Here is an 18,532-nt window from a genome sequence, read left to right on the forward strand (position 1 = left end):
TCTTTCTCCAAAAATTAGCTTAATTCACATTGCCAACACACCAATATGAAACACAAAGAAGTTCTGTTCACAGACATGAGTATGAGATAAGAGGTCATTAAAAAAATTAGTTTACCGGTTTTTCCGGAGCACCCAATATTAACTGTTCCTAAAAATCACAGGATCTTAAGGGTTGGGACTTGGAAAGATCATCTAATCTAACACCACTGCCAGAGTAGGACCACCACTAGGTCACAAATGGGCCTTAACTTTGGTTTGGCAAAGACTCTCTCCCGTTCATTTATTTTTATGAATCCTTTCATACAATGTATGCCAAATGATGTGATCACCAGTAGTTATATACAGTTAGAAAGTTTGGAATTTCAGAATAAAAGTGATTTCATAAAATATAAATTCTGTAAATATAGATATATAAATTGTGTAATTGTATAAATTCTTCAGTTCAGAATAGTTTCATTTTCTAATCTATAATAGTGTAATATTTCATATGAACTACTGTATGCAATATCATCTTCCAAAATACCTGTCACTGAAATATTTTGTATCATGAAAAGGCCAAACGCAGCAAGGTATTTTTAAAGCACGAGGCCCCAGCGTCAAGATAAAGCTTGCATTTTAGAAGTTCTCCACTCCCTCCTCCGCTGTGAAACAAACATCTTCCCCGCTTTTGGAAAGCAAGAGCAAAATAATGGAGGTGGTTTTGATGCAACATACAGCTGACAGATGTCCTGTGAATGGTTTCTAAGGAAAATATAATCAAACTAAAACGTCAAAAAAAAAATTTACACTATCAAAACATCCTCGGTTATTAGTAAAGGAAGAAGGACATGAGGACAGCTCTGGCTCTGGGCACGCTTTTAAACTTTACAAACACAGTAGCTAGGTCAAATTAAGAGGACAAGTATCAAAAAGGTGCGACAGCATTATGAAAGGAAACTTCTACCAACATCATCTACCTCAGAACTTTTGTATGGACAGATGATTCATTCCCCAGATAACAAATTCAACACTTTGCATGAGCAACATAAAAATAATCTTGATCCATTTCTGCCATTATGACCATTTTTGAGACTGCCGTTTTCCTCAGAGTGTGTAACTGCCCCACAGTGGCAGGAATTGTAGGACCCCCAATGGTAATTCTACCTCCTGACACTGCACAGACTTTTTGCTACTACAACATTGTGGTTCTCAGTGTTTCAGTCACAACTACCGGCAGTCTGGAACATCTATGCAGACAACTTCTTAGAATGTTTACTGATTGCACTGGTGTCATTACGATATGGAATGGGAAAAGATTCCCAAAAGGATTCTCCTCTCAAATCCTCCATACAGTAAGACTGGCTGCCTGCTAGGTAAAAATGTTTTTAACATTCTTTTTTTTAAAAACAATCAATCAACCAACCAAACAACAAAATAAGAAATGACCAACTTTGTGAGGTTTCATTTGCTTTTCTTTTTTGAACTAAGAAAACAGACACTGTTGAAAAAACAAAGAGATGAATTTGAGTTTATATCCAAAAACCCAAACAGTTGAACAACAAGCTGATGTGCTTATTATCATCACAGCAAGCAAACAGAAAGCTAAATGTCAAGCATTACTACAGATATAGGTCAGTAATTTCTATTGTTAATGCCATTCAGCAGGTACCCGTGGCAGGAGGTAAAGACACCAAATCACAATTTCAGTTACTTAAAACAAGTCAAACTGTTTCGCTCTTTTGCTACTTTGCCACTGAATTAAACTACTGCTCAGCAGAATTCATTTCAACCAAAGAAAGATTAAAAAAATAAATAACAATAATAATAAAGTAAAAAAGAATCACTTACCATTGTGATGAGAACTCTGTATTTATCCAGCATGGCCTGGTTGTCATGGCATCCTGCCAGCAACTGCCAAACTTCTGCCCTTAGAGCTTCTGGAACACCACGTTTCACCAGGGTAGATAATCCATTTGGTCTCACAACAAGATTATTATGCCTGAGAAGTAGACAATTATTTGCCTATTACACTTCAACAGCAGGAGTAGAAATCAAGACGAAAAACGTTAAAAAGTTTGTAAATTTTCCAACATTATTCCGAAAAGCAGGGTCAGCAACTGGAAACAGCAACTTTTCTTCCACTGGTTAAGCTAATTAGCATTTGCCAGATAAGAAGCAAAAATTCTGAGAGGATTTACAGCAAGAACCAGTGACAAAATGTAATGATATCCAGATTCTCTAGGTGTAGAGAAATTAGTGAAAATTAAAGCAATGACCAATTGCAGAAATTGAACTAAACTGGCTAATGAAGAACAATTTGAAATGAAAGAGAAAACTATGCCACCCGTGGAGACAATTCAGTTTAAATACTTGTTCAACATATACATTCAGCTTAGGCTGAGAAGAGGAAATTAAAAAAAAACCTAAGCTGTACACAGAAATACATTTTGGAAGACACATAAAAGCCAGTTTCAAGAGTATCAGCATGAAGACTGAAGTTCCAGGCTTGCACTTCATGCCAAGAGCATGCTGCAAGTCCCACAAAGCAGTAATACATACCTTGGTAAAATCCCACCATTCCAAATAAATCTACCTATTAGCATGAGCTGGTTTTTTATTACTTGTAGACACACTAAGACATGTTGGAAGACACTTGCAGGAAGACTTTTTTTTTGTTTTCCAAAACTACCTAATGATGGCTACACAAGATGGTATATCAAACTATGAAAAGGCTATATTCTATGAAAAGGCTGGATACTGAAGGTGTGGTTTTCAAAATGAAGTGCCAAGGCCTGAGCAATAGGGCCCAAACCAAAGTGAGTCTCTAGATGAATCTCCCTGCCAAACGTTATTTTGTATAACATTTGTAGCTATTTAGCAGTAGTAGCTGATGATTAGTGAAAGATGCATGATCATTAGCAAGAGATGTAGCTTAGACAAAGTATAATTATTGAGGATAAAGTTTCTGATTGTTAGTGAAGCTAAAACGACTATGAGAATGTATTTATCGCTTTGATGTATCTACTTCTGCTTGTACAGAGGCTGGTGTTCAAGGCTCAGAAACCAGATGTTCAGTCTTTGTTGGAAGTACATGAAGAAGAACCAAGTAGATAAGGAATCTCCCTTGATTACATCTGGGGCCTTGGCCAAACTCCAGGTTGTATCTCAACAGAGAATGAAACCAGATGTTCTGCCAATGAAGTTATGTAAGATTGTTTATTCAACAATTTAAAAAGCAGGACCCTCTTGCACAACTTAGAAGACCTACCCTACGAGTGGATGCATTGCTGAGACAGGCTCTCCAAACCCTTGCTGCACCAGGGGCTACCCAGCAACTGCGGGTCTGGATGATGGTAATGTATCAATAAGGCAATTAGTGGTGTATCTTTCTTAATCACTACCATTGTAGTAATGATTAGGTACATTACCTTGCTTATGCTCTTTACTGCTTAGAAATAAGAGTACCATGAGCTTATTGTTGTAACTGAATGTATTATCTTATTTTCTGTAACATTTTAACGTAGACAGCAAAGTAAAATTAATCCTTTCATTGGTGTCTGGGTCCTGTCCATCACCCCTCATCATTTGGCAAAACACAAAACTACTCCGGTCACTGAGCCCATACATTCAGGATTAAAAAAAAACCCAACTGGACATGCACACTATTGAAAACTCTGCAATCACAGATGTTTAAAAATCCTTTTTGAGATAGTGTTTACTGATTAAACGTCACTGTGACTTATTATGGCAACTTTCATAGCAATGCAGGAGGAAGACTGTGTGAATTAACTTGTTACTCTTTCTAATGTAGGATGTGCTTTGCTTTGACCATTGTTCATTTGTTTTGACCATCGTTCTGTTTTTCATCTCTACTAGTACAAGAACAGTAAGAGTGGCAGTTTAGCCAAATGCTAGCAAGCTGTGATTAAATTAAATAACCTGCAATTTGACCCTCCACTTTAAGTAAATGTTTAGAGTACTTATTCTTTGAAACAGGTCATTAAGATGTGAGCAGTTTACCACTACTGCTTAAATTTAAAAGGTGTTCCAAATAAATTTCTTTTTCCTATTCTCTGAGGATGGTATCTCCATTTTTCCAAATAACTTCAGAATTTTTTTAAAAAGGTGTGATTATAAAATGCCCTTATTCTTTTAAACACAATAATTATTTTGACTTTTAAATAATGTAGTGCAATGTAAGTCATTCAGCCAAATTAAAACCCAACTAGTCCCTTTTCTCCTTTTCAGCACATTTTGCAGCAAGCCACATTAGACTAATGGTCTTGTGATGGGAAAAAGCCAGAAAGAACTATCAATATTTGCAGAAATATTAAAAGAACTAGACACCAGCAGCTACAATATTATGAAATGTACATCCAGGAATAAATAATGAACACACAAAAATCTTCAAGTTCAAGTGGAAATTAAGTGTTTATAGTCTACTTCAGATTAGTTTGGTTACTACATGGTTTTGGTCACATGTTATATGAGAAACACAGAAGGCTGCCTCTGAGGGCTTAGCAAGCAGATAAAAACTGCTGAAAAGGTTGATTCCCATAGAAACAGAACATGGATTTTTTTCAGCAATACCAAGAACATAATACGAATAGCTTATGGCAATAACTAACAGAGATTAACACCCTGTGCTGTAACACCATCCTTACTACTGAACATACTCATAATTGAGAACTAAGCAAGCTACAGAACACCAGATTTTACTGGAGTTTTCATATGTTTAGATAATTTTATGGTAGAGGTAATACCTCAGAGCAACATTAGTCTATGCAGTAAAGCATAACTTTTTAATTTATAATTTCTCTGTTTCTGAATATGTTTGGGAAACAGCTTCCCCATTAATAATCCTTGCTCTGTACTCTACAGTAATGAACAAATACATATTTTCTCCTTTCCATGGGTAGAAGTCCAAGCACCAGACACTCCTAAACGCTGACACCTGCTTGACCCTTCTATAACAGAAACATGTATAAGATGCAGGCTTGTCTTGTTCTACCCTCAGCCTTCAGCACTTGGGGAAAATGGGTCATTCATGGATGTAACAAATTAAAGATGTCATCAAAGTGCTCTAATTCTCCTGCATGAAGTTTTAAGTAATAATTTTAAAACATCAAAGAGCAAGGACACAGAACACTGATGCATAGACTTGACAAGTATTTCTCATCAAGGACTGTTATTGACCCTTACCACTTCTTCAGAAATAGTTAGGTACTCAGCTAAATTAACTCAGCTTGTAAAAAAACCTCCAATGTTAAGGATGTGATAAATAGTAAAATAAAAGATACTACATTACTTTTCACTTTTATTGTACCTTTTTAGTGAATTACCTTATTCCTGTTTATATATTTAAAAGGGATTCTTAGAGCAATGTTTCTGCTGGCTCAGTCCATTAGGTTACAGTGACATTTTAATGAAACGACAAGAAACAATTAAAGAAATGTTTCACCTAAGAGACAAATTGACATATCAGTTCTGCAAGGAGAAATGTTAATTTTTGTTTGTTTACTGTTTTTACAAGTGCACAGATTTTCCACTAGCATATGCTGCAGTTCTCAACACACTGAAAGATTTTATTTAAATCTACTTTTAGTTTTCAATTTGTTAACATTTTTCATCTGTTATTCTTTCCAAGTTTTGTTCTCAAGATGTAACATAATATTTTGAAGAATTCAAATATTTTATACACTTGAATTGATCTCGAAAGGTAACATTGCTTGAGACCTTACTAAAAAAATGTTTGTTATTGCTAGTCTTCAAGCTGGCTGGGATCTCTCATTTCTCATCCCATTTTTAAGTCATTTTAACTAAGGCGTTTTACCTACTAAATGATTCTCTGAGTTAAGGACTTAAGGATTCTCTGGTGAGGACTTCAAAAGCCTTAAAGAAGTAACAGTTGGTCACATAAAACTTGACAGAATGAGCTGTGGGCGGTTCTTTACTTCTGCACAGTTATCCAGGGGAGTCCAGGTATTCATCAAGGGTAAAAGTTAAAACTAAAAGAATCAATTGACAGATGACTTTAAAAAAAAAAAAAAAAGTAGTATCTTGCAACCCAAATACAGCATGGATTGAAACAAACCTGCCACACAGCTCTTTAAAGGCTCGGGATGGGCCTCCTCATTGGCCCTGAGGTGCCAGCTATAAACCTGCAAACCGCTTATGATTTCTCTCTTGAGATGTCCTGTAAAACCAGCAATAAAAGTGCTAAATAATTGTAGAGTAGATGTGGTTAAAGCCTTTTCAGGTGAGGAAAACACACTTGGCTATAGGGATCAACTGGCTTACACACATTTCCTCAGTATTTTTTTATTCAAAGGGTCCGTAGCCAGAATATTTGTCCAATCATTTCATTAAATATCTGTGCTTTCACGGAAACATCTTGCATTAAGATTAGCAACTTGGACAACCAAATAGTTAAAAACAAGCAGGAGGGAAGAGTTCCATTAAACTCCATAGTTGTGATGTCTCATTCAGTAACCTTTGCATGAAGTCTCCATTAAAGATAAGGCCAGCAGTAAGACATGGTATTTCTCTAAAGCTACAAAGTGGCTAAGTAAAGGAGGGAATTGCCTGAAAAATCCTCAAAAATGTTTTTCAGTTCTCTTTTTGCAGTTTGGAAATGGAAAGTGCCAATTCCAGATGAAGGGTGTCTGATTACTTTCATCTCAGGCAGCAGGAGCTATTACAAAAAGCAAATCAAGTACGTGGTTCTGGCATTTGCTCATATTACCAGTCTCTCAAAGGTAGCAAATACACAGACTTTTTTCCTCTCTTGTCAAAGTATCCACTGCTACTGAAGCACTTAATTAAACCACAGAAATAATGCTGTTGAGAATACAAGGTTACAAACATTCTTCACTCTCCAACAGAAACAGTTTCAGTGAGGATGAGTCTTTCTACAACTGCTTTTTGGGCGCTTACATACAGCAAAAGGGAAAAAAAAAAAAGCAAAATAAAGAAAAAAGAATGCTTCTAAACAAATCAATCGAATGTATGCCAGCAAGCACATATGCTTAGATGGGACAGATTGGAGTTGCTCTCTCTTCCATTCTAGCACTGAGAGGCACTGAGTTTTTTAAGAGCTTAACATTCAGCCCCAAGGAACATAGGCAGCCATAAAGCTCTTCATTTGAAGATTCACACCCACAGTGTGAGCATACACGTATCTCAAACACTGAGCAAGGCAAGGCTTTTGCCAATGCTGAGGAACTACAAGTTAAAATAAGAGGAATTATATAGGTTTAAAAAACACACCTCAATGTGTTTTGTATTTTAAACTGTGTAAGGTGAAGAATATCAAACCTCCTGCTCAAGAGCATATCATCTCACAAAACAAAGAAAAGATCGGTATTTAAAATCTAAATTAAAGAAATGAAGCATTACCATCTCCCCAGTAATTCTCCCCAGGAATACAAAATCTTCTCAGGACAATCCTTTGACACATCACCAGTGCCACTGGAGAGTTCATTATCACTCTCTGCAAAGAAAAAAAAAGAAAAAAAAAGAACAAAACAAGAAAACAAAAGCATGCACAGATTTACCAAAGAGAACAGACGTTAAGGGAGCATACATATAGGTCTCAGACAAATTCTTCTCACATATCAGTTTGAAAACCACAAAAAGACATAGAAAATATTAGTGGTACCATAAAGAATATTTAGCAGATTTGACAAAACACGTGTATTAATAAGTTATCATAAAATTTAAGAGAACAAGCCTAGGGAATAATTCATGGCACCGCTAGGAGAAAAAGGGCTGGGATACAGAAAAGCATTGTGTCAGAAACCATTCAGAGCTGTCAACTATCCATTTAACGAAACTTCACAAAGCAGTATCATCTAAAGTCACATCCACTCCAGACTTCCCACTAAAACCACTCTCTTTTAAAGCATAGCAGGTAACACTACTTCATGACACTGTATCCCTTAGGTACCATTCTGCTCTCATCTGCTATTCTGAGCTCCAGAAGCCTACTCAGAGCCACAAAATCATTTTTTTAACTGAATACAAGTTCATGGAAGAGCAGCAAAAATAACACTGATATTAAAGGTCATATTGCATGGAATGAAAAAAAACCTGCTTGAAATGGAAAAGAAACCTCATGAGTATGAAGAATAAATGACTTATGGAGAGATACATATCATTAAATGACCAATACATAAAACCAGAAGGGATAATGTGAGCCTAGGATAGTGTGCTCAAGTAACCATCCAATCCACATAACCATACATTTTCCAAGCATCTTCTGGATCTAAGCAAGCTGAACAGTCTAACTCTTTGGAGCAGCTCTGCATGTGACATGGTTCTGCAATTACTTGGACTTTTTCCAGTTGTATCTGAATAAAGTCCTGTCAAAAGTTAAGCATGAGTATAATTTCAGCCATCACAAACGTTGGCAGAGCTCAAATTCTCAGCACCTTTACTACGAAAGACATCCTGAAAAGAGATACTCCAACAGCCCCATTACCCTTAGAAGCCTCTGAAGCTATGGACTGTTTAGATGTAGAAAGGTCTCTGAGGTTGCTCTTTCCTATGAGGTGAGTCATCTCAAAGAAGGACTAAACCTGTATCTGCTCCTAAAACTCTTCGATACTCTCTTCAGCATAGCTCAGTCATATCTGGTTGCTGACCCAGTATCTTTAATTCCTCCGATGTATTAAGCACTTGACATCCAAATCCATGTAGACAACAGTAGTAGTTCAGGTAGAGGAGGACCTTAACTACTTCAACACAAGTACAAATATCCTCTTGAGTCTTCATCTTTGTCATTCTTACTGAAATTACATGTTTCTAATTTCAGCAACTGCCAAATACAAGTCATAAGTAAAAATATCATCAGCGTTTGAATTTGACAATGAACCGGGAGGACAAAGACTAGCATATACTGTACTTCAAAGATGAGTAGCAGCAAAAATGCTGTCCTGACAGAAGAGAAGCATATTCAAAATCTCTTTGTATTTCCAAATGAAGTTTAGAATAGTTAAACTCCTCACCTTGGAACCTGCTTGAACAGCTCTATAGATCTCCACCAAAGAAGACCAACCTGCTTGTAAATACTTGCCCTTAGAATTTTTAAAAAACAATTAACTTACGATAAATCTAAAGAAAACTTGATTTTAAGATTTCCCAACCTCTTGTACATATTCACTACATCTAGAGATGGAAATATGAAGATTTAAAAACCCCAAATTTATAATTTTAAATAAAATTAGATATCACTGTAAATGGTTTCCCAGTAATGGCAGGAACCCATTAAGTTCCAGTGAGAAAAATGCATTTGAAGACTCAAGTTTCCTTTCATTTTAAAATTACCACAAATATTGTAAAGGCAAATCTCTTCATTTACCACCCAGGTCTAGAAAGAAATAAAAAAGATTAAGTTAAAAAATAAAATGCATCACATTTTTTAAATTCTCTCCTCTCCTGATTTGCCTAACTGGATCAAAAAGATCGGTTATATCTGTTGCTCTCTGCTTCCTGGGGAAACAAGGAAAAAAAACTGCAATTGAGCATGTACTCTCTCTGAGTACATTGGCCATTCAGAGACACAAGGTGCATCTTAATGGTATTGGTACCTATGAAGAATCTCGAGAAACTTGGCTCACACCAGAAATCTATCATAAAGCACAATTTCAGAAAGGTTTCACACATTCAAGGTAAAGCAAGACAATTTGCTTTACACAAAATTCTGAAAGGAGAAACTGGAATTACTTTGGAGAGAATTAAGAGTTACAGGGTATCTCTAGAAGAGCTACTGATGAAAGCAAACAAATCTTGCAGTCTGAAACAAAATCTGATAAAGATGAATAAACCAAATCCCCAATCAGACTAAAACATTTAAAACTGAAGCTACACTGAATACTTCCAGGAACACAGCACAGTAATTATGCGATCCAAACCTGAGCTTGCCAAGGAATACTAACATCAGACAAAAGAAACAAACCCCTTCTTTTCTCATTGCACTGGTATTCTCTGCAAAATTCTTCGAAGGTCTTAAGGAGATCAGTGTTCCATAGCATATGTATTCCAGCAAGATGTATCACAAAGCTACAGTGCTTCAGCCCTGAAAATTCTTTCATCTAGAAAGCTTAACAGTATTTGGAATGTATTATTCAGTTATATGTCAAAAAATCACAGGCCTTAATTAGAAATGCCATATGCTTCCTTTCAAAAAACGCTAACGTCAAACTTCAAAATAGAACAGGGCAAAGGAGAGAGAATAAACAGCTTTCAAAATCTCTACTTTGCTTCCACTCTAAAGACTATTTAGATACTCCAACCTGTATAAGCACTTAATTTATACCTAAGAAAATAAAAAAGGCATGGAAGGGATATTTAACTAGAGATGTTCTTGGAGCGAGCTTTCATATACATTTTTTTCTATATTCTACAGCATCTATACACCAGTAACATTAGCCACACCATTATTTCATCCATCCTTATTCTGCAGGGAATGCTACATATCTCTGCTCTAAATGAACTGTGTACCTCTCCCTTCCTCTTTTATTTGCCCTCACCTCTCAGAGCCTCTCATCTGGACAATAAAATTGATGCCTCACCAGAATGGGAGAAGGTTGAGAGATGTCTCAAGGGAGCAAATGCAAGGAGCTGGATTGTAAATGTGCATATACACAAACAGCTTTTATGAATACCAACAAATAACAGTAAGCCTCTCCTTTTTTTGCCTGTTTTTCTTTCTACCTGCAGTGAGATTCACAAAATTCACAGAAACCCCACATTCTGTGTTTAAAGCAAGACTGAAGGATTATACTTCCACAGCAAACATGGCTCCGCATGGCTCATACATTCACAGAATACTTGGGGCTGGAAGAGAGCTCTGGAGATTATCTAGTCTGACCTCCCACTTCAAGTAGCTCTTGTTAGATCTGGTCAGGACTTGAGTGGGAAGGTAAGAATCCTGAACACTTTCAAGAAAGAAGGCTGCAGAATCTCTGTAGATAAACTACTTGGCCATACTCATAGTTTAAAACAAATTCACACATCAAAATCATCCTTTATCTAACCACAATTTCCCATGTTCCAACTTCTGTCTGGTGTCTGTTGCTTCCCAGTCTGTTATTATGCATCTCTGAGAAAAGAGTCTGACTCCATCTTCTGCGAGTCCTCCGATGTAGTAGTTGTAGACAGCAATAAGATTCTTCTCTGCACATTTTCCTCTGCAGCCTGAATCCAATTCTGTTCTCGTCCAACATGTGCTCCTGTCATCTGGCCAGTTGGGTGGCCTCTGCTGGACTTGCTCTGCTGTATTAACATCAGTCTTGTACCAGGGAGCCCCTAACTGGACCCAGTACTCCAAATGCTGTCTCACAGGTGCTGAACACAGGGGATGTATCACTTTCCTGGACCTGCTGGCTAGACTCCTGCTAATAAAGCCTGGAGTGTGTTTGGCTCTTTCCTGCAACTCACTTTTCACTGCTGACTCATTTTCAACTTTTTATCTGCTGGGATCTCCAGGTACATTTCTACAAAAGCCGCTTTCTATCTGGCTACTGTCCAAGCCTGTCTTTTCACACACAGTTATCGTATTACAGATACAGGACTTGGCATTTGCCTTTGTTGAACTTCATGAGGTCCTTGCCAGTGCATTTCTCCAGCCTGCCCAGGACCCTTTGAGTAGTCTGCCCTCCATCACTATCAACCACTTCCCCCAACTTGCTGTTGTCCACAAATCTGCTGAGACTGCACTTGGCCCTATAACACAGATAATTAACATAAAAAGAACACTTATCCCAATACAGATCCCTGAAAGATAATGCTACTTGCTGGTCACCAGCTGGACATTGCATTGTTGGTTGATTCTTTCATTTCATCAGTCCAGCAAGCCTTCCAAACACATTATTTTTCATTTATCTAGTCCCTATCTCATTGATTTAATGATAAGGCCACTATGGGACATGATGTTGGAGTCTCTCCTAAAAATCAAGGTACACAGCATCCACAGCCCATCCCTTGTCCACAGCAACAGTCACCTTGTCACAGAAAGTAATGAGTTTGGTCACAACAATTTGTCTTTCATAAATCTACGCTGGCTGTTTCCAGCAACCTTGTTTGTCCTTCACGTGTTTAGAAACTACTTTTGGGAGTACTTGTTCAATAATCAGTCCCATAGATTGAGGTTAGACTGACCTGGATCTTCCTTCTGGAGCAATGACATTTGCTTTCCTTCTTTTGGACATTTACCATTTGTATGAGAGAAACTTGGAAGCCTGTACAGATATCACTCAGGTTGGGGAAGGATTTCCTGATGACAGATTTTGCATACAGTCTGCTTTGTAAGCAAATCTACAGACAAACCTAAACATGTATAAAAAATGGTCTCTTTCAAAATTCTGTAGGGATATTCAAGAACAAATTAAAAAATGATTAATCTAACTGAGGACTGGCAGCCTATTGGATAGGTATAATTTTGTGCCTACTCCATTTAGAAACAGCCACTACAGAAATTTTGTGTTTCGTTTCGAGCAGACCATTCCGAATAGGTCACAGAGTTGTAATTTAAGTGCCCCAGCACTAACAGTTATTATGCAGCAACACTCAATCATAACTTTCCCTCCCTCCTTTAAAAATAGATGGCAACATACAAAAATATAATTGTTGGTACGAAAGACCCCTTAAAGCTTTAGCAGTAACTTGATCATGAAGTCTTTGTAACTGCTGAAATGCCAGACAACCACTCTATGCAGTAAAATGGCTGTACACGTTTGGAGCGCTTTAAAAACCCAAGAGGCTTGGACTGTCTCCCAGCATAGCAAAGAGAGTGATTAAGGTGAGCCTTATGACACAGCTTCACTAAGTTACCCAAGTTCGTTCTTTCTGAACCTCACTGAAGAGAACACAGATCTTAATCAGACAGACTCCTGCAGATATTTGTCTAACCTAACCCTATGAAAATTCAGTTAATTTTCTAAACAGTTCATTCCAACGACTTCATTACACTCGCTCTTGGACTGTATCTCTCAGTTGAAACCTAATCTTTCAACCTGCAAATTATCAATTACTTTTCTCCTAAACAAGAGTTGAGATGGAAAACAATTTTAGCATATCTTATTTCCAACATAATCTTTGTCTCTATTCTTTCTTCTCTGAAAACCTCTGTTTCTTTCCTCAAAGGACACATTCCCTACTCATTTCTGATTTTTTCCTCCAGCTGGTCTATATTTTTTCTTGATGAGCAGTGTTCAAACAAAATACTGAGGCATCAAGTGTTCCAAATAGAGTAATTACGCTCTCAGTAACTCTTTACTGTAAGTAAACACATCACAGGAAAAAAAATAAAACCAAACCACATACACACAGACATAAAATCTTGGCCTTTCTTCCCCCTCATTTATTTTGACAGCACAAGGCTTTTGAGTCCACAGAACAGAGAGCGCCCTTAGAGGATAACTCTAGCATCCACATCAGCACTGACAAGCTGTGCAAAGACTGTAACAAAATACTGTGAGAAAACAACTTAGAATAAAGTCAAATAACACAGATGTTCCTCTCTCTGATCAGGTACTTAATAGACTTTCAAACAAAAATAATCAGCTATGTTTATTGGTATTTTTCATTTTTGGCTTGAGGAAAGTTAGGAACTCTTACTCATGATAATAAAATTTAAGGTATTAAATATGTTTGCATCCTTTTAATCTCCTTGTTTTTCTAGGGAAAGAGGAGTGGGTTTTTTTTGTTTTGGGGTGGGTTATTTTCTTTAAAAATGGGCTTTTTTTTTACATCTTAAAAAAACTTCCTTTAAATAATACTCCCCTCATGCACCTTTAACACCAATTAGAGCACCATGGAGCTACTTTTCCAATAGGATCAGTTTTCTTTACAGGAACGTACTACATCACAAGGAATAGGACAATCCCTTAGAAGTCAAACTCATTTGCCAGTTAACAAAAAAAGTCAAATACGGCAGAAAACTGTATTGCTGTTTCTGAGAGTTTCAGCATTAAAGTAAATAAGTAAACTACATCCTAAAATGAGTAGAAATGTATGAATACAGCAGATAAAAATGAGCAGGTGGAATTTCAGGACTAATGTGAAGAGGGGAAAAAAGATTTTTAATGACTTTTAATTGAGAAGCTGTTACAAGTTAAATAAAGAGTAGGTGGAACTGCAAAATAATGTAGTTGGAGCAGCCTTAAGAAGAAGGAAATTAGGTCATGCAGATAGGTGGGAATAGAATTGGAACACTTCAAAAATGAAAAGTTTGATTTTATGTAGGAGAAGAACAAAAATGAAGGGGGAGCTGAAGTTGGCAGCATATTATCAGGGCAACAAGATATAGATGTTACTGACATGGAATCATTCCATACATGCTAGATAAAAGAGGATCGTGAGAAAGGCCGAAAAAAAAAAAAAAGGTAAGTTTCCTTTTATAAGGTAACAGGAAATTAGAGAGCATGAACTATAGTTTTGCAAGGAAAGGCAAGAGTGAAACAAAGTTTAGGCCGTTAAATTCATTCTAGTATTAAATAAGGTAGATTTTCAGAAAGTTCCAACGTTTTGGTGCATTACAAAGCATTTTGATAAACACAAAAAGATTTCAAAATGCCTTCCAAATGATGTATTTATGAAATTGAAATCCTTGGTGTATTTTCTAATTTTGAGGGAAAAGTAATTACCAGGAGTAGAAAAACAGGGATTTAGGAATATGAACAAAGATGACTTGCATTGAATTCGTGCTCACAAGAACCTTCTGTTTGTAAGTTACATACGTAACTTGAAGAAAAAATAATTTGGCAGCTACTGAAGTACATATAAAGACTGCAAAAACAAAAAAGAAAGATGCCTGAGTTTTTCACTAAATCAGTAATAGCAAGAAATAGTATTTTTATTCTTATTCCCTTTAAGAATTAGAAGATACACATTTTTAATTTTGAAACTTCGAGGAAAAGCCAATGCTGACAAATCTCAAAATACCTTGCAAACAGTTTGCAAACTGAAATTCCTTCTCTGTGTGACAGAAAATGTAGATCCCCAAAACCCCTACATTTGATAAACACTGAGAGAGAGCAGAATGGCAGGGGATTAGATGACGTCTTTCACTCACTGCATATGGTAATTGTTTTCACACATTATAAAGAAGTCTGTGCAAAATATCTCACAGGACCCATACTCCTACTTTGAAACAATCCTATTGGTTGTGCAAAATGGCTAGATAAATTGACTTTTTAATATAACAAAAGTTCTGCATTTAAAAGCATGTTTTACATCACAGAGTTCCTGCACAGGCCCTGCGTTACTGCCATATCCAAAAATAGTATTTTTTTTAACAGAATAATTTTATTTGAAGTCACAAAAATTGTAACTGTGCCTCCAAAGCTGAGTTTATAAACATGCATAAAGAGAGGATTCAGGATTCTACCCTTTTGTAGTGAACATACAAGTGAGACACCATGACATATCCAAATCTGATGTACAAATGCTTAAAGCTGAATAAAAGAGTGGAGAAAAATTATCGCCTTGGTTCGGTAGTTTTGCTCCCACACAGATGACAAAGCCAGCTAAATGCTGCAAAGTGGAGGTATTCTTGTAAATATAAACATCTTCCACATGTACTTGTGCTGCTGAAAACTGACATCTTTGAGAATACACAAAAAAATGAAATTTGAGATGTTGTCACAATTCTAAGCCAATGCAATTCTACACTCACTGTTGGGAAACTACAAATTCATAGATTAGTATCTACTGCCGTATTTGATATAATCAAATGCCAAAAAAACCCTAACTTTATAAACACATAACAATTATATATTGCCTGGCATTTACTTAGAGTGCCAAGGCAGTATGCAAGGCATTTTGAATATAAAATACTAAGTTTTAGCAAAATACTAGAAAGCTAAGGATCAAATCTAAAAGACACGAACCTCACTTTGAGGTTAAGAATTATTTGTCAAAAGTCAGTCTCCTCATAAATGTCTTTGTAATCAGTTTTATATAAAGGTGGTTAAAAAAGATTTTTTTTTTAATGCTATGAAATGTGAAATTATACAAGCATAGCAGTGGCAGCTTGAGGTCATACAGAACCATGGCACTCATGATTGAATCTGAGAAGATCTTCTAGCAATAGGAAGCTCTAATTCCCAAGAAGGCAACATGATTGTAAATGCTTTTTCAAAATTAACTTTCAAACTACCATACTGTTTATAGACAGACAAGGAAAAGACAACCACTACTACAATAAAACATCTAAAACATTCAAAATTATCAGAAATTCCTTCTAGACAAGATGCAAACAGCAATTTATGCTCATTTAATACTGAAAAATGTGTCTTTTGAACCACAATCTGAACTGATTTTATGGACGTTATATAAAGGACTGAAACCCAAAAAACAGATTTCACCTATGTACCCAAGGAACTGAAAACTCCCTTAATTTGAAACTAATTTTTCCTGTCATTCTGCAAGAATGAACCAAAATCATTGAGAGATTTCCTTGGAGTATTCATGAGCCACAGGCCAGAGTTACAGAATTCTATTTTGCCTTAACGTTCACCAAGTCAGCCTAAGCAACAGATTTTATCAAAGAATGAATCCCTACCTACAATGTGTTCCCAGATGCACCTTGCAAGAGTGTCTTGTGGACACTGGAGAGGAAGAGAGGTCTACAACAGGTCAGAGTAAGTCACAATCATTTCCTGAGGGTCTTGCCTGCAAATCTAGCTGACAAATGAACTCCAGCAGCAATCTGGGTTACAGGACAGAAATGAAGTTAAACCCCAGGCAGGGGACTTTCGCTACACTTCCATCTCCCTATAAAACCGGAACAGAAACAATCTCAAAATTCTCCAATTTTCCTTTTTACTTACAAGCCTGCAATTTCATTAAACATCTGCAACCCACAGAAGTGCTTTAGATTTAAAATATTTCAAACACTTGCCTTTTAACTGAAAGGCTATATTTGAATGAATCAATTTAAATAGAACTATAACAACAAGAACTGCAACCATTCAGGGACTATTAAAAAACAGCTTTCTGCACTCAGGATGGTTTTTTTAATATACAAAGGAAGGGATCGTGTTCCTTCTGGCAGCACAACAATAGCTGCACAAGTCAAATGAGTCCATTTATTCGATGATTTTATTATTTTTAGTAAGAAACATTAACTTGTATATATTAAAATAATTCAATGCAAAAGAATGGATAGCAGAGTTGATAGAATGACATCAGGCTCATCATGAATATCTTCTTTTCATCTGGAAGCTATAGGTCTGCCCTCTTCACAAGTGCTTCACTCATCTTTTACAGAACTGCAGCAAAGGTGTTCTTGTCTGAAGACTGACATTAGCCAAATGATCTCATAAATTTAGGATTTATTAAGTTTTAGTTCATTTGTGTGGACGTAGCAAAAAGTCTCCAGTACAGATTAGGACCGATCAACACTTCTTCTGTCTTGGATAAATATAACAAATAGTTCTTTTGAATTACATAAAGCTATTTTTAATTTGGATAAAAATGTAGAATTGACTATTTCCACACTACTAATGTCATTCTTCTAACTCAGTCATCCTCATTTGTTCCCACTATCCCTCATCGTTAAACCCCTATTTTATCACAAAATACTCTCAATAGCTCTACTGGCTCCTAAAACACCACCTCCTCTAGTCCTTTGCTTTTCTGAATCCTGAAAACAGCCTCTATCCTCCCACAACATTTGACACAGTGTCCTAATTTAGTCTGGCTGATCATCTCCGACCATTTAGTATTGCCCACTCATCTACTGTACGCACAACCTTTTTCTGATGTCTAATACATCACACTCAGATTTCTTTCAGGGTCCTCTATCCTTTCACTTCTTTTTTCATTGCCAAATTGCACCATTTCCACACTGGATTTCCATATCTCTTACATTAATTTTTCTATTGCATAATAGAATACTGCAACTAGAAGGAACACAGAAATAAAAATTTACCCTCTTGTTTTTTCTTCTCCTTTGCTGCTCTTTCTTTGTATTTGCATATAATTTCTTTTTTATAACTGCCAATAACTAAACACATTTCAGTGAAATTCTTTTTTGTTGAAGCCCACTGTTTCTTTGGATCAGTACCTACTACACTGTCAACTGCATCCCTGCTCACTTCCCAGGTGTCAGAAAAGTAGTGATCTAAACTATCAAGAAATCTATTGTTGTGGCAAACAAAACCACAAATCCAAACAGTACGTTCCTGCAAGTCATTTGAGAGCATTATAGAGGCAAACTACAACTTGCACTCAGAAACCGGGAAGGGGAGGGGGGGGAGTTGCATTTTGGTAGGCATGTTATCTTTTACCTATCATGAACTACCTGTTTCAGGGTGTCTGCTAAACATCTGTTGCCTACTCTGCAGGCATTTATGGTCTGGAAAAGGAGCTAGTAACCAGACACCTGGGATCACAGAAAACATTTAAAAAAAAAAAAAATCTTCAACCTAGGCACAATCAGTTTATTTTCTGTTTTTAAACCGAAGTGCTCACACTCACAGTGATCCTTAAGCTCCTAACAATATTCTGATTCAAGAAGAAACTCAAATGCAGTTATTTAGTATTC

The 18,532-nt window shown here is 36.5% G+C and overlaps 1 protein-coding gene across 8 annotated transcripts in view; it reads right to left on the reverse strand.

Moving 5' to 3' along the window:
* Positions 1–18,532, reverse strand: part of RABGAP1L (RAB GTPase activating protein 1 like) — a 257,389-nt gene that overhangs the window by 185,057 nt on the left and 53,800 nt on the right. For all 8 annotated transcript variants that reach the window (XM_062004315.1, XM_062004314.1, XM_062004312.1 and 5 more), the window contains 2 exons: positions 7,378–7,471; positions 1,828–1,978 (listed from right to left, as the gene is read on the reverse strand). In XM_062004315.1, the coding sequence (XP_061860299.1) occupies positions 1,828–1,978; positions 7,378–7,471 (245 nt within the window). The remainder of the gene's footprint in view (positions 1–1,827; positions 1,979–7,377; positions 7,472–18,532) is intronic.

Source organism: Colius striatus, chromosome 10 (genome assembly GCF_028858725.1).
Source record: "Colius striatus isolate bColStr4 chromosome 10, bColStr4.1.hap1, whole genome shotgun sequence".
Lineage (NCBI taxonomy): Eukaryota > Metazoa > Chordata > Aves > Coliiformes > Coliidae > Colius > Colius striatus.